The 26,864-nt window shown below is 45.9% G+C and overlaps 2 protein-coding genes across 4 annotated transcripts in view; one reads left to right on the top strand and one right to left on the bottom strand.

Annotated features, from left to right (window-relative positions):
* LOC118513817 (protein kinase C and casein kinase II substrate protein 3) overlaps positions 1 to 24,368 on the top strand; it is a 33,086-nt gene extending 8,718 nt beyond the window's left edge. For 2 of the 3 annotated variants that reach the window (XM_036060049.1, XM_036060048.1), the window contains exons 3-12: positions 14,001 to 14,100; positions 16,019 to 16,594; positions 16,672 to 16,781; positions 18,444 to 18,592; positions 18,682 to 18,870; positions 18,952 to 19,299; positions 20,419 to 20,529; positions 21,229 to 21,458; positions 21,532 to 21,713; positions 22,308 to 24,368. In XM_036060049.1, the coding sequence (XP_035915942.1) occupies positions 16,491 to 16,594; positions 16,672 to 16,781; positions 18,444 to 18,592; positions 18,682 to 18,870; positions 18,952 to 19,299; positions 20,419 to 20,529; positions 21,229 to 21,458; positions 21,532 to 21,713; positions 22,308 to 22,420 (1,536 nt within the window). In that variant the 5' untranslated portion in view covers positions 14,001 to 14,100; positions 16,019 to 16,490 and the 3' untranslated portion in view covers positions 22,421 to 24,368. The remainder of the gene's footprint in view (positions 1 to 14,000; positions 14,101 to 16,018; positions 16,595 to 16,671; positions 16,782 to 18,443; positions 18,593 to 18,681; positions 18,871 to 18,951; positions 19,300 to 20,418; positions 20,530 to 21,228; positions 21,459 to 21,531; positions 21,714 to 22,307) is intronic. The other variant, XM_036060050.1, reaches the window with a different exon arrangement.
* LOC118513825 (histone H3-like centromeric protein HTR12) lies at positions 23,371 to 26,683 on the bottom strand. Its single transcript, XM_036060061.1, has one exon. It carries the CDS (start codon positions 26,524 to 26,526, stop codon positions 25,717 to 25,719), a length of 810 nt encoding a protein of 269 aa, XP_035915954.1. The 5' UTR covers positions 26,527 to 26,683; the 3' UTR covers positions 23,371 to 25,716.
* Positions 26,684 to 26,864: the final 181 nt, after the last annotated feature.

The raw sequence follows: 26,864 nt of genomic DNA, 5'->3' as shown, positions 1-26,864 counted from the left end.
TAATGCGCGACTTGGCTGTGCCTTAAGTTGACGTAAGTGACGTTTGGAGAAGCATTACGCACACAGCACCGCAAAAACGCAAGCAAACTCCCTTTTTGTTTTTGTTCGACCGGCAAACTGTTTGTGTGTTTTGAAGCAGAAGTGGTCGAAGGCGGCAAAAGATTACGTAGCGGTTTGTGTGCCATTTAGAGATGTTTGTCTTGCGATGGAAATTCATCGAATGGCCTGTGGTCGAGTCACACGAGTTATTTGCTGGAACGGGTTGCAGTTACGATCCGAAAGCTGCAAGGCCAAAGCAGTACTTGCAATAAAATGCTCGGACTAATATATCAATGTTCGATGTATCTTTTTGCACCCGAAGGGGAAAATAGGGGTTTTTCCAATTCTCGCGAATGTACAGATACAAAAAAAAATCTGTTTAACAGTTGCATGTCGACTGTGTGATGCAAAGCTCAGGTACAAATGAAGTAGCTACCTTTTAATACAAACACACACACACACTCACACAAAACACCATCCGGTGATATTTGCTCAACACCTTGCTCAACACAACGTCGACGTCGATCCGCCCTTGGATACGGATGGGAGAAACGTCTGGCAATCTCCTCTAGCTGGCTGGGATTATCATTCAACATCTCCTATGGGGAAGTTAGACCTAGAGATGTAGTTGTGTTCAGCGGCGTACGCAGCGTCTGTGCGCACCCTCTTACACATATCGTTGCGTTTAATGTGGGAAAAATGGAAAATTCACTTTTCTTCACCCGGTTGCTTCGACTGTTGTTCACTTACTAACAAGTTTCTGCTGCCAGGTGCTGCTGCTAAGCTACTTCGTTGAGTGAGTAATCAATGGGTGGGTAAATCTTGGTAGCGGTTTTCCAACCCGCTCACCCACTCACCCCTTTTTTCCGGGTGCGAGGATAGTTTATCTCCATTTTGTATGCCATTTTAATTAAATGTTTGCTGTGGGAAGCGCACGGTGCCGTGTTTAGGTAGGAGAGACAGAATACATATAAAAATACGATTCGTTATCGTATCGCAAAAACAGGGACGGGGGAGTAGTTACGTTTACGTGTCCAGCAAATAGAGAGTAATACAGTTGTAGTTCAGCAAACACCACACAAATCATTATTATCAACGGTCACTCTGCGGTGGTGGGCTCTCTCTACCCTTTTGGGCAGCCTCACACATACACAGCGTGTGGCATTAATGATACAATTACGAAGATTTATGCCCATCCTCCTAAGTTGCTCCGGACTAAAAATGCGCCATGAGTGCGTGCCAGATGTTGGCGTGCGCATATGAAGTCAATAAATGAATACCCACGGAATAAATCGTACGTAGAAATTAGGCCCAATCAACCCTGGTGCCTCGGGCGCGGACTCCAGTCGCAAAAGGACCAACTTTCGGTGTAACGAATTTACACGCTGGCAACTTCTGTGGCTGGTGCCGTGAACATACGCCCCTGTTAATGAATATTTCAAAGTAGATTCTCGTTAGCAGCAAGTAACGTGTAAACAGACACAGCCCCAGGTTCAAGGTGAGGCCGGTTTACTGCTGGTGAAATGACGCTAAATTGAAATTAATAGCAACCTTTTCCCTATTTTTTCTGTTGCGAACTATTGCGAAGAGATGATTAATGTTCCGAAATGTAGGTGGGCAATCATGTCTTAGGGTGTCTAATTTATACTACAAAAAATAATGTAAATATGTACGGCACCTTCTGAAGAGTTTAATTGAACCAATGCTCTTAAACCTTTGGGAAAGTCATCGGTTGAATCGAGCACATCTGGGTCAAATGTGAACAACAATCGGGTAATGTCTCAACGGAGAACTGGACTTCACACTTCTCAGTATAGCGATAAAGTTCTCATTAGCATAATGCTGTCGAGGCCCAGAAGTGACTAAGTAGATTTGTGATATGCGGCAAGTGAGTCATGCTACAGCGCCATGAGTTGCGCCAGTTGAGGGTTTATGTGGACGTTGTTGATTATAGGACCAGGAATCCATTCCAAGTTCGTTCGATAAATATGGAGTCTAGGATGCTTAAGATTGGAAGGTCCTTCTGAAGTTCGAGTACCCAGAGAACGAGAAGAAGATTTATTATTATCTTCTAGAAGGATTATTCCTTCTTTATGAATTCTCAAAAAAAAAATAATAAGATCACTGAAAGGTGACCATGATTCTAATAACAGATGGAAGTAAGATGCCTCCTTAACAACTCCGATCGGTCGATCTTGTGTTACGCCGCGCTTTCTTTTATTGCACAAAACAAACTTCAACCCTGCCCGGTTGTGTGAGGGAGCTGCTGTTTATTTAACTCAGTTCGCTGATAAAGTGAGAGTGAAACTTCCCAAAACATTTCACTTTCATCGATCGCGATGTTGTGTTGTTTTTGGTTTCTGAGTGCGCTTCGTCCCCCCTCCCCCACCCTTCCTCCCCTTTGCACATTTTTAGTCTCCTCTCGGGAACGGGAATGCTCTTGATCGATGCATCATTTTGGACAACGCCGTGTCCCGAAATACGGAAACCGGGGAACAACTGTCGAAGGCGCGCGGATGGTTTGGTTACCGGTTTGTGAATTTATTTATTAAAAACTGGAACACTTCTTTCACCCGGGACCGAACGACGACGTGTATGGAATAATTTATACATCGATTGCTCACTTTCATTTCAATCTGCGTTCGATTCGTATCAAACAGACGCCAAGAAGCCGTATGTTTAATGTAGTTTAGCCAAACTGCTGCAGATTGGCAAACGAATTTCCTAATCGCTTTCGATTGCTAATCTCAGCCTTCCAAGAAAAAAGGCACGCTGCAGCACAACCAGCCAACCAACCAACATTCCAGATGCAAAATATGTGTGTGTGTGTGTTTTGCCGGAGATCTTGCCCGATTGAGTGCATGTTGAAGCCCCCCTTTCCAACAGGTGGTTGGCAGCAGTGACAGGTTGTGCGTGAAATATACCAGCTGATCGAGATCTCGGATAAAGGCGAGCGGAGCCAGCAAAACCGAAAAACCAGTCAGCAAAAGAAATCCACCGCTGTGTCGTTGGCTGGGAACTTCCCGCGGGACAGCGAATCGAAATGAGATTTGGTGGAAGCAATTTCGAAAATCGAAAGTTTTTGACTTTCTGCCAACTAAGCTCGGTGCTCCACCGAGCGAGAGACGGGCCAATTTCCAATTACTCCTCGGCAGGAACAGCTGCTAGACAAATTTGCAAATCACAAGTGCAATGACACCGAGCGGGGGGTGCATTCCGAGCGTATGGTGCAGAGAAAAGTGACTGTGATTGAGTAATTAAATTGCAATATTTAAATTCAACCTGGCAACCTGGAATTTGTCCCGTAAGTGCTTCCTCGCGCCGAGGGAATTCGACGGGAAATCGGTTTTGTTTTATGCATAACCGCAAATGCATAGAAATTACGCACAATCCGATTACGCAGGTGGGCGATCGAATGCATAACGACACGTGCTCCGGGCGCTCTGCAACGCCGAACCCTTCCACCCAAAATCGGTTGCGAATGCGAAACGTGGCCTGCAAGTGAAATCAATATTATGGAACTCGGAGCCAAACAGGGGCAGGCTGCAGGTCACCAATACGAGAGGGAAACAGACATGTCGGCTAAGTTTGGCGCGATATTTATGTGATTGTGTACATGATTAAGGTTGCTTTTACGCTCACGAATGAATGGCGCATGATGGCTGGAACTGGAGTTGCTCCTTGGCTGACATAATATGCTCGGCCAGACACATTCAATTGGGTTTTGGCGCAGACAGCCCTCTTTAAATGCATGCCAACTTAATTCTAGAGAGCGGGCAGCAAGTGCTTTTTTTGTTTAATGAGTTTGCTTTCAACACAACTCTTTATTAAAGCACATTGTCCTGCGATTGTGTTCTTGATCCATCCGGACAGAGGAATAAAAAAACACACGTTTTACTCATTAATATTTAATTAACCCACATCATGGACGGGCGGGGCGTGTGTATGTGAAGTTTCAGTATTTGAAGTGTTGAACCAACGAAAACGACGCTGGTGGTGATGATATCATCGCCCACGAGAGAGAGAGAGACATCCTCCTCTAGATGTCTGAAGTCATTAGAATTTTTGGAGTGACTCTTTTGGAATCACTTGAATCAATTCACTGTACGAGCACCAACTCTAAATGATACTATTTGAACGATCTGAAGGAGTTCACCAATCGAAACGGACCTGCCACACTTCTAACCATCTGTTAAGTGTGTATGTAACAGGGACACAATTTCGCAAACCACCCTAAACGCGTCGGAGCGCATCATCATCGTTACATTGGGATACGACGTCGATGTTGGTTGTTCCCAGCTATTCTGAAGGTTAATGGCGTACGAAGAGGTTGCTACGTCTTGTGGCTACGGTGGCGTTTTGGAGAAACGATGTGCGCTCGGTGTGACGACGATGGCGCAAATGATGATGACAAGCATTGATGAACTTGACGCGATGGCCGATTAGGTGTAGACGAGTTGGATGCAAGTGCAAAGCTGATGTTTTTCGACGAGGGACTTTGCATATGGGCACATCCGTGCTTGGTGGGCCATCTTCTGATTTCCTTGACTCAATTTACTCGCAGTTGGAAGGATTTACTCGCAGATGTGAGGATGTTCTGAAAATGGGCTTTAATAGTTAAAGTTTTCACCTGCTGTAACTCCCCTGCAACTAATGCAATAATGATCGATTGGACGTATCCGATCGTCTAAGGTGGGAGACAAATTAAACCAATAATAACCGAGCTACCTCCACACCACTCAACAAACGGAATCCTAAAGAAAAGCGCGCAAATTGTAATAATCGAGAGGAAAAGTGCAACTTGAGCTATGACTGACGTCGATGCCACGGCCTCCATATGCTCGTGCTGTTCATTGAACCCAACCCTAACCATGGACCTGGATTGGATGTGAACATTTTTGACGTATTTTCATCTCTCACTCTGCCTCTCTGTTTCCGTTTGTTGCAATTTACTCCCACGTGCTGCATTGATGATGCTCTGACAGCTGATGATCTTTAAGAGCTTGAAGGCAGAGGAGCCTCCCATACTTTCGATTTCGAAAATATTATTTGTTTTGTTGCTGGCTTGCTCGCTGCACACCACCCCTCACCACCACCATTCCCATCCCGTTTGCCGCTACCGTTATGTTTGCTTTTCTTATTTTCTCAAACACACACGTGCGGTAGCTGCCTGACGTGCGCCCCAGATTGGGCTTCCCTTCCAGAAAAGTGCACAAGCAAGCAACGATCGATGATGGTCTTAAATAGCTTCGGATCGGATGAATCTATCTGAAGAGGTTCGCTGATGGAATTTTTTTAGCCAAGCTGCGGATTCGGAAAAAAGGCTTGCCAAAATGGAAAGAAAATCGGGCAGTGGATGATGATGGTGATGGCGATGGCGATGATCGGGCTGATCGTGGCTCGTTGTCGGATAATTATATCATGATGCCGCCGGTGCCGTTTCTATGCACACAAAAACCTCACACCGAAAGAGCTGCGCAGAGGGGTCGGCAGGGGTTTCTGTAGGCCAAGATCAGCTGGATTTTCCAATGCCGTTTTTTTGCCTCCTTTCTTATCTACCTTTAACCGTTGTTGTTGGTGGTGGTGGTGGTCGTCGGAATATTTGCAGAGGAAATTGGTCGGAGGAAAAAAGATGAGTCTTCACCGATGATGAAAGTTCCGCCGGAAAAATAGTTTTCGTTTTCGCTTTTAAGGCAACTTTTTTTTCGTTCACTTTCGTAGGATTTTATTTTTGTCGGCAAATTGTACCGTGCGCTGTACAAGAGAGCTTGGTTTGATGCATCCAGCGCTCATCACAACGCCCGCGGATTATTTGGGTTGATCGAATTCGGGTCTCTTTAGCCCATGATTGCTGCTGCCTGACGGGTCTATTAATCATCGCCAGGCGGAGTTCTCGTCGTTTCCTTCATCCACCGTAGTAGGAAATTTCATCAAGCAAATTTTAATCCACAGTCTCAGTGAGATCCGAAGAAGCATGAAAGCTATTTTGCTGTGCGTTTTATGTGGTTAATGGTGTGGCAAACTGTATACATATTTTTGTAACCGATCGCTCCTACACATTCAGCTATTCAGCATGCATAAATGGTGTTGTGCAGGTTTTAATTGTGTGTAATTTTTTTCTATCTCCTTGCAGGTAAGCTAAACTGCCGACCATGTCAACGGTCTTGTAATGGAAGCGACCATCTCAAGCGTAACGCCGAAGGGCATCCGAAGCTCGCGACAAGTTGGTATATCGCTGTGGTGATGAAGAGAGGGTTGCAGATTTCATTTATACTGTGACAAGCGTTCGTCTTTAACATAAGCGTTTGTTAAGTCTTTCTGAAAGTCTTATACTTGATATATTAGGAACAGCATTTGACCCAACAAAATTGAACACATATGAATATCGCCTTAGACAATCGCTACGATTCCGCAACGATCCTATAATAGCTCGGATTACTGATTTACTATCAGCGAAGAATATTAATTACCACAGTTTGTCTATGCGTGCTCGATTTACTATGAAACGGTTTTATAATCAATTCTAAATCTGCATTTAAGAATCACACATCCGCTGGTTAACCTTCACCCATCAAGCATCGCTAAATGATAAGATTAGTTGTGCACGATAAAGCTGCACGATGGAGGCAAGGTGATGATGTTGATGATGATATCCACCACTTGAGTGATGATCGCTGCTGGATGAGGTAATCGCTTAAACCACCTACCTAGCACATTCAGCACTGTGTAGCATCACTTCACTTCAGTGCCCGTTGATGTCGTGCCGCGAAGATGCACCTGTGTGTGTGTTGTACTATCTTGGAAGGGTGCTGCGTACGTTCAAGTCTCCGACGATGGATTTATAAATGGTTGTCATTTCGTTTTGCAACATTTAACCGGACCGAATGACGACTGCAACTGACCGCGGCCACCTCAATCTTATCGCAACCGTTTAAAGCCTTACAACAGTGATGGTATGTTGCGATATCCCTGGCCATACCATTAACTCGTCGCTTGCTTCTTTTCTTCTGGTGAATGTCATAGTGAGAGATAGGAGAAGCTATTAATTGCTATTTCCTGTCCAGAAAATCGAACCGGATGGACGAACGAAATGGTGGATACATTTTCTCACCAACTATCGTGCTCAGTTCTAGCAATAAAACATAGTTTTAGGGCGCTCTATAGACCGATAAAACGTTTAATGTTTTAGGACCAAGCCGACGCATATGTTCTTGACGGTCTATACTGATTACACAATTTCTGCTAGACACACTTGCCATCGGAATAAAGTCGTCCGACGCGCCATGGAAACTTTATCGTTGACGCTGATTGATACGACACTTCCCTTTGATCGGCGTGCCTTGGCAGGCTGCGCTGTACACGACACAAGGCTCGAGGCGTATCCCAACACCCAATTGTTAGCCTTATCAACGTTTAGTGATAAAGCATGACGCGTGTTGTAACGCCTGCAACGTCTGTTCTTATAACCACGTGCAAAGCAACATTGGGTCGTAATCGAAGATGTGACGTGATGCCGAAGGTATTTATTGTCCCCTTCAGCCACATTTATATGAATAAAGTTCCAATATTTGCCCAGGAACGGAATCCCCTGAAACGAAGTTGCGATCGCGTTGCCTTGTCCAAAGTGATCGAGAAAGTCGTACGCTGGTCGCCTGGTTACAGTTTGGCCGAATTTGTGCCGTTTTTGCATAACAAAACCCAAACAGCGCTGGTAAACAGCAGTCACCCTCGGAACGAAAAGTTCTACGTGTATGCGCCTGTTTTCAAACCATAACAGAGGTCTTCTCCCCACCCGACACATTCGGAGCTTTGCATGTCGACGATTGTTTGGGGAGGCCGAAAACGTACACAACACAACACCACGACGCACGAAACTGTCAGTTGCATTTCCGCATTGGCGAAACTTCCAACAGACGGACAGTAGAATAGCGATCGAGAGTATATGTGAAACCGTGCATTGCTACTCAATATAACGATTCTCTTTTGAGGCTCTCGCTTTGTGTGTGTGTTAATCGATAACTTCCACTAGATGATGTGCAGTCTGCCTTATTGAGTTCTCTTCCGGTATCGGTTGATGGTGCGTATCGGATAGATTTCAACCCCAGCAGAGCGGGAACGATCGGTAGCCGAGAGGAGGGAGGAAGTGTTTTATGTTGATCTGCAAGAATTGGGTCAGTCGGAAACGAACCGCGAACCATTTTTCTCCCGCAAAGGGTGCTCGATGCTATAACAATCGTGACATTCTGACATGGGTAAATTCCACAGTGGATTAGTGTGTGTGTGTGTTTTTTAGGTTCTCATTCCAAAAAGGGAATGTTGTTTTTCTTTGCCGCCTTTTTTTTCGCAGAGCACAAGGCATGGAAAGAATTCTGAAAAGGCATAATTATTCAATTCGTTCGGGTTCTCTCTTCAGCATGGATTTGGAATTTGATATCAGAATGGAATGTCGACGATTTGCGGTTTTCACGCCCTATTCTCGGGTAGACGGCTATTGTGAGGATTTATTGGATTGGCGCCTGCAGGGAATGCATGTGGGACCGTTGTCATAATATTTGAGATGAGAACAAGTGGCTATTTTTTGCTTCGCTGTGAGTTTCATTCTGGGGAACTCTAATTTGGAATGAAAGGAAGTATCCCTTTTCCGATCTCAAGATTTATGAGATTGTGTGTAAAACTCGCCTCAGACTCAAGAGAATGCTATAAACCGTCCCCCGATGGTGTTAAAACTATTTCAACAAGATCGCGAGCCGCATTCACTCCTTTGCGTCGGGCCTTTTGAGGGCCAATCTGATTCCAAAAAGGGATGGTTGAAGTATTCACACAGACGAATTCGGTGCTTCGCGGCTTTTTACAGTGTCCCGCTGCGAAATGCTGATTTGTTTGAATGAAACATAAAAAATAAAACTGTTACACCGTCTGCTGGACACAGCGACGACGCGAGAGCTTCTGCGAAAGGACGTAGTCAACTTCAGTCTAACCTCAGCCGCGTATCTGGCCCAATGAATTGGGTTCGCTCTCGCAGACTGTGGCGAAACAAATGGTTCCTTGTCCTGCGGGAACTCTGGGGCTCGTTTTCTCCCTCGTTGGGGCATGGACGGTGGCTTGTTTCGAGGAGACGAAACGAAGAAAGACCATCCAGAAAGTGACCGAAATGCCTAGGGCCACAGATTGCGATGAAAAGGGCTCAACATGGATGGTTGGGCAGACGATGGCGGCCGTCTGTTGGAGGGAATGTCGGGGCGTGCGTATACTTTGTGACGAATTAAAGAAGCAAATTTGCTCCAAGCCTTTCATGGCGTCCCGTCGTGTAATTACTGTTATTTTATTTCGGTTGGCTTTTTTTTTCTTCTCTCGATGGATATAAAGAGATGGAATAGTGTGATGGCGGGCTGGCTGCTGCAGACTTTCCTAATGAGGCGCCGGAAGAAAAGGAATCTTTTTCTTTGCCAATAAAAAAAAATCGAACACCGACTTAAGGCAATTGCTGCAACAGTTTATTTATGTTAAATAAAATTTGCAACTACTCTAGTATAATTTTCAGAACATCCGACTGTTCTTGTGATTGAAATAATAACCTGAGAGGAAGGTCTCCAGTCAAACGACACCGCACAAGAAAATAGATCAGACTTACTTCTGCTGGAGTGAACCGACACGTGTGCACTTGAGTTGTGTGTTTGCACATGTGTCGTCGGGTGAATTGTTATCATTCGATAAGAGAGAAGATGTAGAGCAGACCGAGGAAGTCTTCATGATGCACTGCGAGCTGCATTCTAGATGTATATAAACAACACTACTCCCTTAGAGAACACATCTTGCTATTTATGATTCACTTTGGAGGTGCAATTTATTAGCAGTGCGCACTTGAACATCACTTCCGCCAAGGTTAAGGTGAAACCGTCTAGGAGTCAAAAACGAAAACCTCTCACCGCCCCATCTGGTTGCTCGTGCGGAAAACGTGCACCCAAAACCGGACGCACGATCGTAGCTCGCGCAGATCGAAGATCAAGTTGAAGATCAGGTGTGTGTATCTCTGTAGGGGGATGTGGGTTTAAGCCGCCGCGACTCTGCCATACGGTGAGACACGCACTGCCAATTTGCCGACGAATAAGATCGTGAATTGTGGAGTTTGAACTTTCGATCAGACAGTGAGATAGAGAGCCGAGAGCAGCCGGGGGGGAGTATGGGGCGTTGATCGCACGGATCGTCAATTTCCGATGGGGGCAGTCACCATCGTTCGCCGTGATCTTGTGATCGCATCGTGTGTTTATGTGGAGATGAGGAGAGATTTTACAGCGCTGCAGCTAGCTACTTTCGTGCGAAGTTTTTTTATCATCGACGGAGAAGACGGCGACGCCGATGGGTTATCGACTTCGATCGTCCGGTTGGTCCGGAGAGAAAAATGATGCTGCTGCGGTCACTGCCGTTGGTCAAGCGAACCGGTCCCTGCCGGCAAAACGGTCACTAAACTGAAGGCAAATCTATGCGTAAATTATAATAATTTTTGCAAACAGTATATGGTGAACGATTAGAGTGACATTCCACACAGTGCAGAGGCTCGTGGACGAATCGTGGAGCTGAGAGGCGAAACTTTCTCCTAGCAAAGTAGTAACTTAAGGAAGTCTGCCGGAGGTTTTTGGTGCATAAGAGATCGGAGACCTTGTGCTACTTTGCCGGTTAGGGATACTCCTCGTTAACGCGCTGCGGTCAAATGGTTAGAGTGAGAGTTGGTGATAAAATTCGGAAACGTATCGATGCGATCGCGTACCCCAAGGAAATCACAAATTCCTTCGTCGCTGGCGGTCGGACACCATTTCCGAGAAATGGATGGCCTCTTCAAGCGCGATTCGATCAATGGGAGGTATGCGTCCTGACCGAGGGAGTACCATCATAAGGCCCTTGTGTCACCGAAGGTGTGTCTAAGCTGTTGTGGGTTTGATGCTCAAGTTCAACGACCCACGCCAAGCCACGACCGAAATTGGGGGAATGTCAGCTGACATACTCGCGTGTCGTATCGAAATGGATAGATTGGACCGCTGGGCCATAAAATGGTGTCTTATGGATATGAGATAGGATATTAGAAGCCTAGATTTCCCTATAATCGCAACAATAAATCTCGCTGGATCAAGAGAAATTCGTTGTCTAATGGTTGTGTACTGTCCTTACTTTGTTAAACGACGCTTTTAAGCGTGTAAGCAACTTCGACTTTTACTCGGAGTCAATTAAAGTTTCTACATGATTGATCGCTTACGAGCGGATGCAAAGCGGATTTGCCCAGCGAGCAGTGTAATTATCCGCCAAGGGTTTGCTAGTGTCAAGATGTGTATACTAGGAAAGCATGATAAGGTAATTGGTTGATGCCACTAACTCGATTAGCTGCAGAGTCTCGGGCATGCTCTTCTGCAGCTTACTGGATCATTTATATTGGAAGCAACCTTACCTTTAGATAAGCTCTTCAATTATATTTAAAAGTTTGAATAGCTTGAAGAACATTAGGAGATGCGCTTGAATTGCCACCGTTGGAGATTCGTGTAGAATGGAATTTGTACAATTCTGTGTGCTCTGGTGGAGAACACGTTGTCAGCCGCCCGGGGATGCCGACGTTTTGCCGCGTACGTGATTCCTCGGATGAAGAGAGCATAAAATGAAAACATTCTCTTGCCACGCCAACAACTGTGCGGAACACACGCGCGCGGACTGATGATTCCGGCGGTCAACCTGTTCTGTGGTGTGCCCGGTTGATCCGTCCACCGCTGCCGAGTCGCGTATCCCCTTCCGGAACCGGTTATGAATCTTGCTTAGCGAAAGGAACAAACCCAACCCAATCAGTGTGTGATGTGTCGTTCGGGTGCGGTCGGTGCTTTTTCTTCTTCTTCTCTGTGTCTCAAAGCCTCGCAGCATGAAGCTCTCTCGGACGAAGCTTTATAGGGGTCTGTTGGTGCGGCGGCGTGTCTTGATTTTCCGTATGTTTCCGGAATGTTTGACTGTGTGGTACTTCTACCCACTGGCCTCGTGGAATCGGAAACATACCAGCAGAGGGAGCCTTTCCCTTCGCCGATAGAAATCAGATTATAGCTCTCGACAAAAGTTCTTTCCCTTGTGGGACTTCCTGAGCACAAGAATTCTTGCTATCGCGCCAGCATTGCATAAACGTTCAGATAATGCAGTTTCGTTCGTCATTCCCGTCAGGAGTGTCGAACTTTCGAAGGCATAATATGTTGGCGTATGGGTATGCTTTACAACCGCCAAAAAAACCATGTCTACCCACCTTTCCGACTTGAAGCAAGAGACAGCTCCTCCCGAACGAGTCCAATCCATCCACGCCGAAGGTGCTTATTTGAGTATGGGCGGACTTGGGTGTCTTCCTAAAATGGTGTGCGGGCCAAATTTAGGATACACTTCGTGCTGTGGGGTGGTTCAGCTATCTGACAGCCGAACGCCTTCGATTTTACATTCCACTGTGAACATGTTTATGATCACTTCATACGACAAACAGACGCGGCGTCGGACCCAGTTAGTTGCCTCATCTTGTGTTGGTTGCTGTAAGTTATCGTATAAAATTGTCCGCTTTTTTATTGTGTCTTATTTACGATACTGTTTCTGAGGAATTGGACTTTTGTTTGCCTTATTTTACGAAAGAGCTCTTATACTGCCTTCTTATAGACCTGACGGGCGTTTTTTCGCAAGCATAATTAAATTGAAAGAAACCATACGGTAATTGAGTGCAGGCGGTTGTTGTCAACTCAATTGTTGCAACGCCATTCTACGTGTTTAAGACTTAGAGCAGCTTTAGAGAAACCCCTGGAAAGACTCCCGCAGGCCTACGGTTTGAAGAAGCTCGACGATGCACTTCGTTCCTACGTCTCTCTCGTAGTTTTAGTTGAAAGATATTGATTTTGGAGTTACAAAACCGTTGCATTTATATTTAAAATTAAAACTGACTAAATACTTTGCGAGAATCACCCAGCAGGAACCAATCAAGCTCCTATAGTTACGCCAACACTTGCAGTTTGGTGCAGCGAGAGTCACTTTTTACGCTCGCTGGTGTACGAACTTCCGATTTTCTTTTATTCACACTCCCAACCCCACCGGGTAAGCGAAACGGAGCGGAACGTTTTCGGATGGAAAGTGGCCCCCACAGTGTCGAATGGTTGTTTTGTGTGCTTTTTTTTCGTATGACACTTGTATCCGATCGCGTCGTCTCGTGTTGGAGAGTTACACGTGAGTTCTTCCACGGTATGCCCTTTCTAGCCCGGTGGTCGCCCTGTGCAATAAAGCACACACATACGACACAGACCCAAACAACCGACACAGCTACTAAGGGCAGGTGAAATATGAACGGCCATTGCCGGGAGAGTGCTAGCGGGATTAGCTTTCATATCATATGAATATGTGATAAATAATACGCGTATTTTATTTATGTGACAGATTTTTCGAAATTAATATTATGCATTGAATAATCGACGGAGAATTACTTTCCTTTTGTATCTCTACTCGAAACTACAGAGTCGAAGTGAGGGCTGCGTTCATTTCTTATTTAGCAGCTCTCAGCAGTTCAACTAGATGGGGAGGATTCCACTAGCATTACGGCCCCGATGATTCATGGAGGAAGCGCGTTTGATCTATTGTTTCACACCACCTTATTCTTCATGTTGATCGATTTTTATGGTGTGAATTTATAGGCAAGTGCATGTGCCTCTTGCATCACGACGCCTTCATCCTTTATTACGACTTTATTTATAACCCCGTGGAGCGATGGAGTTCTACTCACAGTGCTCACGGTCCCGTAGATGGAGTGGATCGTAAAGCATTCGAATTATGAATTGATTTATGGCGATTGTGAATAGAATGAAGATATCAACAGTGCCGTTATTGAAGGTGTTCAATTGTATCTTACTCCAGAAGAGCATGTCTATAAGCATGAAATAAAGTCAATGTTTTTTTTTCTATCCTTTCTTTTGCAGAATATTTCCATGCCAAGTAAAGCCAGCCACGAGGCGGTGCAAAGTTCACTGAAGTCGCCAAAGTTGTTGGACATGATGCTGCTTCTTCTGCACAGATGAGGTAAGGATGATCCCCTGTAAAACTTAACAAAACGTTACGGCAAGTACAGACTTCCCCAGAATACCGCAAAACCCCGTGTGGGTTGGCGTGTCCGTAATTATCATCGCCTAGAAGAAGCGAACCACCACCGTGTACCATCAATGAAAAAAGGTTTACCCATGCTACCCTAGCGGATTGAGCAAAAAAGCATGAATGAATTTGAGTGACAGGCGACCAGTCGAAACACGCCATCACATCATCATCACGGTTGGTTCAACGTGTTTTCATGGTGCGTCTACAGCAGCAGCAGCTAAAGAACCGTGAGGAGAGCATACTTTTGAGCGTGCGAGGTGCGAATACAAACCGGTACCGGATATTAGGACCGTACTCGCGTCGAAGACGATTACTCCTATTGCACAGTGGGAGAGGGCGTGTGTGTATGTGTGCTGCTGGAGGTAAAGATAAACGATGCTTGTACCACAGCAAAACCAACCACTTGTCACCACGCTCCAGAGAACCTAGCAGTCTACATCTGGGACAGAAGTCTTTACACGAATAATGTCTGACCGTCAGAGACGAACCTTGTGCGTGTGTCTGCTACAGCTGACTGTCAGGAAAGAGTCCCGTTCGTCCGGAAGCAGTTGGGGGCGCTTTGCACCATAGCTCGATACAACCGTGTGAATCTCAAACATTACATGCAGATGTGTCGGAATTGATAAATGGATTTTGCCGATGGATGTAGCGCAATGACCACCGAATGATGGGTACTGAATGACAGGATTTCATAGTCAGTACTCAAACAGCCGCATGATTGACACGGCGATGCGCCATGCTGTTTGGCAAGCGGGATCGACATGAAGCAATATTCATTTCCAGACAATTTGAAGTGTGTCGGAGCGCCGAGACGATAAGAGTTATTTGTGTTTGGTTTCGCTCGCGGGGAATAATATTTGAAGAGAAAGGTCCAGAAAGACTTCCCACCAACGTGAGGTTGGATAGCTGAATAACGAACGAAGAATGTCCCGACGCCTTTCTAGCCCAAAAAATCTCCCCCAAAAATGTCAATACCTGACCCTGAAGAGGATTCTCACTGCAGTTCCGGTGATTTTTGAAAACTTCCGGCACCTTACTCAGCACCGATAGGTGCTTGATGAAGGCTTAAATTCCTTCCTCCCATGAGGTGTTCAATTAGAAAATCGGCCTCCATCAAAATCGTGGAATCCCCCTCAGCCGGAAGGTGAGGTGTCGTTTTACGATCGGGATCTCGGGTTGATTCAATTTGATTAGGCCACAGATTCCAACCGGAGAGACGAAGAAATGGAAAACAGCAAAAAAGGTTGCATGCATCACGCGACCCGCCGATCGTGCATTGGCCTAAAGTATATCTACCCGTAAAACATTAATGAATGAGCGGGACCAGGTCAGTGTGAACGTAACGGGGGGACGAAAGCAAAAGTGCACCTCTTCCCGTGTGTACCCTTTTGGGCTAGTAGGGAATATTAGCGCGGGCATGATTGGGGTGTCTAAGCCCAGCCCAACTTAACCGGGGCCCTTTCATTTGACTTCCGATTGCTGTTTTGAATCCATACGGAAAAGGTTCGGAAAATCGATGGCTGGGAACTAGGGCATCGGCATCAGTGTGTAATATTCGACGCCTTTCGTACGGCTTTCATCAATCCTAATTTAATAAGGGGGGGAGTCTTATTAGAGCTGATGGGGATGGCGAAGAACGGAGGTTTGTTCTAGAGAATCCAGGTCAGGATCAGATTTGTCGAACTTCCGGGTGGGCGGTGGGAATCTAGAACAGGATGATGATGAATGATGAAGGATTATAGCACGAAACGGAAATGAACTCTGCCCTGCATTAAAAATGACTGTATATCGATTAGCAATCTACCGGAAAACTCATCTGTACTTTTTTTGTTTCGTTTACTTACAGGAATATACTTCATCCTGGCACAACAGAGCTTACATTACCGCGGAAAGCGTACGTGCACGTTGGCTGAATTTATCAAAAGTCGTTCATAGCGGCGTCATTTGTCGAAATAAAACCGTCACACCGCCATCACCACGCCTCAGCAGCAGCAGGTTCAATTGATCGCTCGAACTCAGTGGGGACTGACATTTGCACAGAGACACCGAGGGCCGGTAAAAAGGCCATCGTGATCGAGGGGAGCACTGCCCTACTGCTGGTACCGATCGGACACAATTGCGGTTGATTGTGGACCGCGCCATTCGTTGTCGTCGCGTCTCATTTATCGTTTGTATCGGGTCATTAGTGCGCAAACGGCGGCGGGCAAGCAAGCTTGTCCTGCAGACGCAAGTAAAAGGGAAGCACGTTTGCAGCTTGAGAAGAACGAAGTTGTGGTTAGGCAGTGCGTGAGACCGACCGTTAACCATACGGAGCAAAAATGTCACATCACAGCGACGATCAGCTGCTGCAGGCCGGCAGTGATTCGTTTTGGGAGCTAAACAATTACAAACGCACCACCAAGCGGATAGAGGACGGTTACAAGTGAGTACGACACTGGGGAAACCATCGCCCCGAATGCAATCGATTAATGTTCCTTTCCCCATCATCCCCCGTTCTAGATTGTGTACCGAGCTGCAAACACTGATCCAGGAGCGTGCCGAAATTGAAAAAGCATATGCCAAAAATTTGAAAACATGGTCAAAGAAATGGGGCGAACTGATTGAGAAAGGTGAGTGAGAGAGAACCTTCTCGTCGATGGACACAAACAAAACCGATCCATCTGCATCGGAAAATCGTGACGCGATTGCGGGAAAAAAGGGAAAAATCGTCAACTGCATCTCTCGTGCATGGGCGGTGTGGCGGAAGGTATAACAAATTATACGCCACACGCTAATGTATCAAATGTCCCATCGGTGTGGACCACTGCTGCCACCACCACCATCAATCGTCGGCGCGCTACTTAATATGACCTTCACCGTTTTTTAAGTGATTTCGCCACCATATTGCAGTCGGCCGGCCGGCATGCATGCATGGGGAAGGTTATAATTTTCTTGCTAGATTTTTCTAGGACCATATTCCATCCGCTGCCTGCATGTCACAGTAGCCAGGGGTGACATAATAACAGTATAGCGCCTCGACCATGAAATCATCCGATATCGTGCGGGGAGAACGATGTGAATCTGTTTTGTGGGTTGATGCACTTTTGCGTTGTGAAATGGCTTTTGATCACGTCGATGTGAAAGCAGGGCCATTTTCGTAGAAGATAGGCACAATGTCACACATCATTACGGAAGTCGAACAGCGCAAATCAATGTGGAGCATTGTGTAAAGGAATCGGAAAACCGAAGGTCAAAGCTGTTGAGCTTCTGGCATAGAGTAGCTGCCTTCCCCGCTCGACACACACAGTCACAGTCGGTGAAGTGGATCAATTTGTGTTAGCATTTAAAAATAGATTCTCGGTTGTGCGTGACTCCCCCACCAGCGCCACCTTTTCCCATCCTGCTCCAATCGGGCGTGTTTGTAAGAAAAGTGCGCGCTTAATATATCATTTCCCAACAAACACACACACACACTTGGTGACGAGTGCTGCGCCAGTTCTTCTCCATGTGTGTGCCGGGGACGATGCTCTCGCATGATACCGGCCACTACCAGCCGGTTGCCGTACATCGGATGTGTGATGAAGCGAAAAATTACGGACAAATGATCCCCTGCCCATACGCCGTGCAGCAAATAACTGATCCTGTCTGGACTGCTTGATAGTGGTGGAAGATGATTCAATTCACCATTCCATTAGCTGTCGTTGGGATTGGGTGGTATGGCAGGATGATGTTTTACGCTGTGTCGTAACACATCACACGCCGCCACTACGGTTAGAGTACTTTATGCCAGATCTTCAAGCACTTATGAGTAACTGCATCCCACGAAATACGTCTCTGTCCGGATTTTGAGTTTCTAGCAGTTGTTCCTAGCGATGTTCCGGAAGTATCGGGGCTCGCCTCCCCTTCAAAGTGTATTGATTTTTCAATTAGACCCACCCCGAATACGACACTCATAATTTCTTACCTTCGGCAAAGTCCGAATAGAAGTTGAGTGCGTTTGTCTTCCACCGTTTTTTCCATTTTATTTCTTCCCATGGCCTTACGTACAATCAGACCATCGCACGAACCACCAGACACGTCCTTAATTGAGTTACGAGGGTCACGAAGGGGGTGAATTCGAACGATATTGATGGTAACGTGTGTACGGATTTCCGTTTTACCATTAGTGTGTGTGTCGTTTTTACGAAGGTGATTTTATTTTTGGAAAAAATCGGCTTTTGTTGTTGTGTGTTGTAAAATTTGTAGTGTTTTATAGTGAAATAATACTTCTTTCCTGTCTTCTCGCACTGTAGGACCGGAATATGGAACGACAGAGGCAGCCTGGAAGGGAATGCTGACCGAGGCAGAACGCCTCTCGGACCTGCATCTCAAAATTAAGGCCAGCCTTTGTTCCGACGTGACACTTCAGATTAAGGAATGGCAAAAGGACAACTATCACAAGGTGCGAGGCTTGCAGCTGTATGACTCCCACGATATTCGATAAAATTATGCTAAATGCCATTTCGTTTCTCTCTCTCCCTTCCGAACCAGTCGATGATGCAAATCAAGGAGCGCAAAGAAATGGAAGACCAGTTCAAGCGGGCACAGAAACCGTGGGCAAAGTTGCTAGCGAGTGCGGAAAAAGCGAAAGCAGACTACCACGCTGCCTGCAAGATGGAAAAATCCGCTGCCAATCAGGAACGCAACGCTTCCAGCGATTCCTCGATGTCGAACGATCAGGTGCGCTCAGCTTAAGCGTGGTAGAAGAAGCGTACAGCACATGCGACTAATTACGTTCTGTCTGTGTCTGGCTACTTTTAGCTAAAAAAGATGCAAGAACGGGTACAGAAGCTTAAGGACGACGTGGCGAAGAGCCGCGAACGGTACGAGCAGACGCTGAACGAGATCAAGGAGTACAATCCCGTCTACATCGAGAGCATGACGAACGTGTTCCGGAAGTGCCAGGAGATGGAGGAAACCCGGTTGTGCTTTTTCAAAAACGTGCTCTTCTCGATACACAAATGTCTGAACATTTCCGAAGATCCGAGCTTGCCCCAGATCTACAAAGAGTTCCACCACACGATCAACAATGCGGACCACCAGAAGGATCTGAAATGGTGGTCCAACAATCACGGCGTCAACATGGGTATGAGCTGGCCAACGTTCGTGGTAAGTGTGTGTGTGAATGGGGTGTGCCAGCGTGCCGGAATGATGATGCCTGTGCTGATGATCACACTAAGCCTTTCTCCTACTACTAGCTGGGCGTTTGTCTGTTTTTCTTTCCCTCCCCCACCCCTTTTTTCTGTTAACGTGTGTGTGGTGTCTATTATGATGACCCTTGTTCTCATTTTTCCTCTCTAACGTGGATGCTTTCTAGCGCATGCTGTTTCGTTCCTTAGATAACCGTTTAATTTAATGATTTTACTTTAAAAAAAGGACTTTTCATGAAAGATACAAATCGTTACTAAATAACAGTAAGCAAAACATACAATCTTTCTCTGTAAGATTTATTAAAATCAAGAACAAGAATATTAGTTGCTTCACGCGTCATGAAATCAACAGATTATTCTGGTTGTACGTGATAGAGCAACCGTTACCTAAGTTGTTTTAATTTTCTTTGAAGTCATCATCAGAATGATTTGGTTCTTAATAATTTAAAATTGGCTGTACGCGGAACTGGGCAACGAATAACTGAGCTTTTCTGTAGCTGCTGCTGCTACTGATGTGCGTGCCTGCCTGCCTGCCTGCCTGCCGTGTCCGCATGGAAGTTGGGTATTCTGTTTTGGGCTAGCAGTGGATTGCTGTACTGTTGTTTTGTGAGAGTGAAGTGCCATTACTAATCCACGAACTATTTCTACAACTTTTGCGTTTATCGCCTTGCTTATTCCCTTCCCGGAGCTAGCTCATCCCTATCTTCAGCCCTATCAGGCGGTATTCAATCTCCTTCCGATCATGCTTTATTTACTCCCCCCCTCTCTCTCTCTCTTTTTGATCACTTATTAATTGTAATTTCGTTTTCTTCTTTTTTTTACTTTCCCCTCTTCCCATATACACACTCTTTCCAAATTCAAATATTCAAATAATCAAACGTCCAAATCACGCCACGATGATTCCCTTTTTTCTTGAATCCGCGACCACACCACCAACATATGCTCCACACAAACACACACACACATATCCGGTTCCATCATCAACCCCACATTCATCTGTTGTGCGCATTGCTCTGTGTGTGTGTGTGTGTGTGCATTTTATGCTCCGCTCCGGCGCCCGTTCTCGTGCCTTCTCCAGGAGTACACGGAAGAGTTCCGCGACATTGCGAAGGGCATCAAATCCAAAGAAGCTTTACCCGCAGCGCCGATCACGCTCATTCATCAGCGACCCGTGGCCGAAGATGTGCATGTAATTTTTTCCTTTGTTTCTTTTATTGTTTCGTTTCGATTTAGTTCTATTGCTTTTCGTTTTCACGGTACACCTACACGTTTTAAGTTGTTTTTTTTGTTGTTGATTAGGCAAACAGGGAATTATCACGTTTTTGTGTTTTTATAGGATTAGTTTTACGTTTGTGCGTGTGTGTGTGTTTTGTCGTTGTTTGCATTTACAAATGCGCATTACGTACTGTGTGTTGTTTGAAGATGATGTTGATTCACATATTTTAATGGTTTGAACCCAAAATCACGTTTTAAGGTCCTTTTATGATTTGTTTTTGCATTGCTTTTCCTCGGTTTCTTTGTGGTAAATCAGAGAGTTAGTGTGTGTATTGTACTGTTGTTTACTGCTTTTTTTTATTTGCTCAATAGAATTTAGTTGATAGTTTGGTTTTTGGATGTAGTATGGATGTAGTCCTCGAGCTTCTTACATTTTTCAATATTAGAAGACAAAAAGCAAAGTATACTTGAGAGAATGTAGCGAAAGGCATATAGTACATGCACTTGAAGTCTTAGTTTCAAACCCTTAGAAAACATGCTATAAATGCATTAGATTTGCTCATTTACAGATTACTACCGTAGAAAAGAGAAAAATATTCTATTTGTGCTTCAAAAATATAGCAAAATCCCTATAGCGAGTATTATTGCTAAGAAGTTACCTTTTGCTCATCAGGAATATCCGCCACCACCGCCGGCCAACAACAATCGGCTACTGGGAGGAGGTGGCAATCGAAACAGCACGGCCCTTAGCATTACCAACTCGACCGGCAACAACCGCACCACCCCAACGCCGACCAACGATTCACCCAAGTCGGAGACGGCATCGACGAAAAATGAAGCGGCCACCACACCTACCCGAAATTCGCCCGGACGTGCGGCGGCACCCGGTGGAGCGGTCGTTACGTATGTTTGCGGCTTGCAATCGAAGCTCTCCCTGTGCCGTGCGAATGATTGAACCAAATATCCTTCGTTTTAGCAATGGCAATTCCGGCACGAATGGCAAAGCGAACGATAGCAATCCCTTCGAGGAGGAGGAAGAATGGGACGAGGGCGACGGTAACGATAATCTGCTGGTGGATAATGGTGAACCAGGCGTACCGGTGAAAGCACTGTACGACTACGAGGGCGCCGAAAGTGATGAGCTTACATTCAAGCAGGGTAAGTGTGTTGGAATCATTACCGGCATGGTTGGAACCATGTAGAGACAATCTGCGGTATCATTTTATTTGGAACAGTAGCGTCAAATAATGTTGAGGAACTCGGTTTGAACAGCTGTCGTTCGTCTTCTTCTTTCCTCGTCTTCGTTCGTGGAGCACGTCTAAAAGACTCAGGTCTGACTCCACTTGACCCAGTCAACGAGCTCGCTGTGCTCCTCTATACCTAGTCTCAGGAACGGGTCGCTGGTGAGCACCTTCCTGGTAGGGCATCTTCTCATCACTTAGCCCCCTGTGGAGCTCGTAGTAGGCACGATTCCCCTGATTAATTCGCTCACGTTGTTGTCCAAAGATACGATCGTGACAAGGTAGCTCCTCTACTACTTAAAGATCGTCGCCCGTGCCCTCTTGCACGGTCAGAGCCCCCGGCAGGAAGATGCTTTGTCTTCGACGCATTGAGCCTCCATAGGTCCGTACGACGATAATATCCGAGAAGCGGCTTCCATCAGTTCGTTTGTCTTTAATAGTATTAGGTTTATTTGAATCATTCCTCCTAACCTATTGTTAATCGCGTCTATTTTGTTTCTTCTACCTGCAGGTGATTTGTTCGAGAAACTAGAAGACGAAGACGAGCAAGGCTGGTGCAAAGGTCGGAAGGACGGTCGCGTAGGACTCTACCCGGCGAACTACGTTGAAGTGGTGGCGACGTAAGCGATGGCACCTTTCTACCAGCAGCAAAGGGGAAAAGTTAGAACATCAAACGCTCCAATTGTGGTACAACGGTGGTGAAAATATGATAGGTGAACACGTAGTCAAACCGAAGTACAAGCTCCGCTGTGAGAGCTATGTTGAATTTTATTTGATTACATTACGTTACGGGGTACGGGGTAATACGCAAAGTGCACGATAAACGAAATCAACATCACAGTTAGAAGCGGAGATGGGGCGGCGCACACAGGCACGCGGGTCAAAGTCTTTATCTTTTGATAGACCTATAGAGGCAGATGATAGACCCACTGGGCGTGTTGTGAAGGGTAGCGCGAGGGAAGCATCGTAGCGCCATCGTTCTCTGGAACAACTATAGCTTAAAAGGATAAGATCCTCAGAACCAATACACACACACACACACATGAAGGACCTATATTGATGAAACCTTTGGCCAAAAAAGCGAGTATTTTTGTAGGGTGGTTGGAGGAAGAATTTAGTTTTTTGGGCTCCACTGGTTTGGATATAGGAGATAGAGAGCCATAGAGAGTCGCATATTTCGTCACACTTATATACGTAGGGATTTTCCGCCTAGTAGGTCCATTTGGCGTTGATGATCAGGGAAAAAGGAAGGTCGTGATGGTGGACACACGATTAATCTGTTATTGACGTACAACACTGCTATCGTTTGTATGTCGATTGATTCATTTTCCCATTTCAATGTACAGTTTCTGCTCTGGATGATTAGAAGTCACTTGAATTGTAATGGTAACAAAAACACACACAAGAACAGATACACGAACTTGCCTTTCGTACACGGGTGTATCGGATGATGAACTGTAGTGGAACCGTTTTCCATACACGTCTCGTCAAGGAACGGAATGAGTTTAGTCATCTCAACGTCTTTCGGTTGTTTCGTTGTAGCCAGTTGTTCCATTTTATAGTACTATATACCGTTTTTTTTTAAATAAAGGAAAGCAAACCTAGCATCTAAGTAGAAGCTGAAGCTGAATTCTAGTAAGGCATATGGGAGCGCTCTGCATTTAGAAAACAGGATTGATTCGGTGCAAACAAGTTTTCTTCTTGTCCAAAATTATCCCAAAACCGACCGCGAGACACGCCGCTGGGAATTAACAGTAGATGTACCACACAATCCCTCCTTCTTTCAGGGCGAGAAAACACAGCTCAATGTAGAGAACAATCAAAATCCGTATCCGATTTTATATGACGCAAACTACTCCGTAGGCATCCGTAGTTTTGGAAGAGTATCTCGGTGAAGGGTAACGTCCCACCGTTTTGCTGCAATATCAACACAACACAATACTACCGATCCTTTCTACTTCTTTACTCTATCTCTCAGTCTTTATAAACTCTATGAACTGCTATAGCTGCATGAATCCCCCCTGAAACAGGGAACCAGAAAATCTAGACATCATTGTATATTCTACAGGAAGTATTCTTTTGCATAGAGAGGGCTAGAGAAGGTATCACGTCCTTTCGGGCTCTCCTTTTTATTCCACTGTACAGTTGTCCGAACACAGCGGCACAGTTTTGTTGCTCGTTTTGTAATGCTGACATACACACACACACACTAAAAGAAGCAAAGAGAAGTATCAGCTCAATAGTATCATTTGCGGGGGGAAAAACAGTTATAAAAGTAGCGATTAACAACAGTTGCAGTAGTGTGTGATAGTGAGCATATGATAGCGATGATAACAGACACGACGGCGTCACCAACAACACATCGTTAAAGTATCCGGTTGAAATGTAAGCGAAAGAGCATGTTGTGTATTATATTAAGTTTGAGGAAATATATGTATGTAAAGAAGTAATAACAAAGTCCGGGACGGGCAGTTGTAGTAGTAGAAGAGGTAGTGTTTTACCGGTAGTGTGTTATTCCAGCGGTTATTTATACAAACACAGCTGTATATCTTAAACGATGTACCCCAACCGATGTAGGGGTTTTGTTTTGTTTTGTATTGCTAAAACATATCACACAGCCATGAACGGAGGGCAGTGAGAAAGCCTCGAATCATAGTATGCATTGAAATCTGTTTGAACGCACATCAGAAAGAAGGAACCAAGGGCTGAGGTTGTCGGCTAAAGAAAAGCTCCCTCCAAAAAGATGGATAATATTTTTCATCAAACAGACGAAACGTTTTACGAAACACAGTACAGCCGAGGGTTTCCCAGCCATCCTTCCGGTGCAGGTTCGAGCACAAGGCCAGCGTCAGCAAACGATGGTGGAGGCCTGCAAATGAAGCGCCTTCTCGAGAATGAGCGTACGAAACCGAAGGAAACAGCAGTACCGGGAACGATGGCATCAGCTGCACCGGAGCCAGAACGAACCAATCGGTGGACAGAAATTCCTTCAAACGGTCGATTCGCTAAGCTCGATCAAGGATCTAACGCACGGTGCGAAAAGTAAGGTGGAAAGCAACTTTTCCAACATACTGTTTCCCGGGTACGATGCGGACCGGGACAAGATGATGAGCCCGGCTGCTGATGACGGGGGAGATGCCACTCGCAGCATGATGATGACGCACGGTAAACGATCGAACAGTGACCGAAGTGGTGGATGTTTGTGGAAAATCTTTAATCACGAAGCATCCGCGCAAACGCCACCACCACCAAGTAGCGCCCGAAAGGATGCAGCGAATCTTCCGCCCGCTGGAAAAAGGCTGGAAAGATGTCCCTCGGCTCCGTTCGGCCGCCGGTACGACATGATTACGCAGGAGGCGGAACATCAGGACACCCCGGCTATCAACAAAGCGCTTCAATATGTGCATAAATTGCGTACGCTGCTTTCGCGTTCCGGAGCAGTACAAAGCACCCGAAAGGAGCTTCAGCAAAGGTTACTGGAAGATGCGGTCACCGAGCAGAAAGGCTTCGATTGGAATGGTGTGCTGCTGAAGTACATTGGCGCGATCGGTTCGCTGGATTACGACGTCCTGAAACCGCTGCTTCACAAACTCAACCTCGACACGGAAAGCTATGAAGGGTTCGTAAAATTTTTGGACTTGTTGGACAGTGAAGTTTCTCTTACTCAGTTCGAGCTGGGCAAGCATATGCAGCAGGAATCGCCCTCCGTAGAGGAGCGCGAAAAGGAATTAATTTCGGAAACTGTAAATTAAAATTAGACGGCGTTGAAACCCTTTGGTTGATCGTCCCGCGCATCGAGTTCAGCGTAACATTATTTATTTAAATTCTCTTACTAAATTCATAATTCAATCAACATATAATATGGCATATAAAACGAAAAAAAAACAAAACAAATCGAGTCAAGTCAATAAGAAGTACTACTACTTGCGCCGCAGTATGCAAGCTAGCTGCATGTCCTTGGGCATCAGCGTTATCCGATCCCGGTGCATAGTGCAGCGGTACGAATCTTCAAACAACTGCACCAGGTAGATCTCGGCCGCTTCCTGCAAGCAGTACAGCATCTCCGGTGTGACCCGCATCGCCCGGCTCGAATACTCGCTCAGAATTTCGCGAATCACGCGCGCAAAGCACATCTTCGGAATTAGATTGTGCACCGTGCTTTGCAGATAGATGACGTCCTTCAGCATTTTCAGCTGGTTGGGTTTTTGCTGTTTGCGGCTGTGCGGTTGCTTCGAACTGCTTGGCTGGGGTTCTTCGCGCTGCGGCCGTTGGCTAGATGTGCTGCTGCTGGCTTCGCGGTTTACTGCTCGTGACGATTTGCGGTTGGTGTTCGAACCGGCACTAGGAGTGCGCGAAGCGGAAGAACTTTCCTGTTGTTCCAAACCCGTGTTCGGTACGGTGGACATGCTGGTGAGACGATGGGCTGTCGGAAGCGTCCGTTTGTCGGTGTTCGGACTGGAATGCTTGTGCGACGGCAGGAAGGAGAAGTTGGGCCGCGACTGGATGGTATTGCTGCGGTACGACTCATTCTCGCTGTTGCTGACGGAATCATCCGTCTCGGTGCCCATTACGTTCCGAAGTTCGTCCCCCGTTCGCAGTGAGCGGAATTCTCCGCCGCCCCGATCGGTTCGTCGCACAGTTTCCGCTGGTGATTCTGGCGCTTCTCGTCTGGCTGGTGGATTAGCCGGTTTGGCAGGAGCCTTTTTCGTTGTCTTTTTTCTTGGAGCCATTGTCGTACGGGCAGAAAGTGAAAGCGATGCTTTATTTCGGTTCAGACAGAGCCAGAAACACCTCCGGACGGGATGAAATGTGCGCCAAAACTGAATGCGGGCTTTCGGGACCGTTACTTTTTTCTTTCTACCAACTGCTGTCAAACCGATTCCATGAATCGCATCGAATTTCAAATCTAACCGTCGTCGTCTGGCGGAATGCAGGGCCATCATTCCGAATATCTCTATTTTTCGTCAACGAATCTTTATGAAAATTGATGATTAGCGTTTATGGTTTATTTTTTCCACAACTAACAAATTAATAATTTATTTATTAAATAATTCATAATTAAATAATT

This window comes from Anopheles stephensi, chromosome 3, assembly GCF_013141755.1.
Source record: "Anopheles stephensi strain Indian chromosome 3, UCI_ANSTEP_V1.0, whole genome shotgun sequence".
NCBI classification, from domain to species: domain Eukaryota; kingdom Metazoa; phylum Arthropoda; class Insecta; order Diptera; family Culicidae; genus Anopheles; species Anopheles stephensi.
Note: the sequence above shows the minus strand (reverse complement) of the source record. Positions and strands in the feature narration are given on the sequence as shown.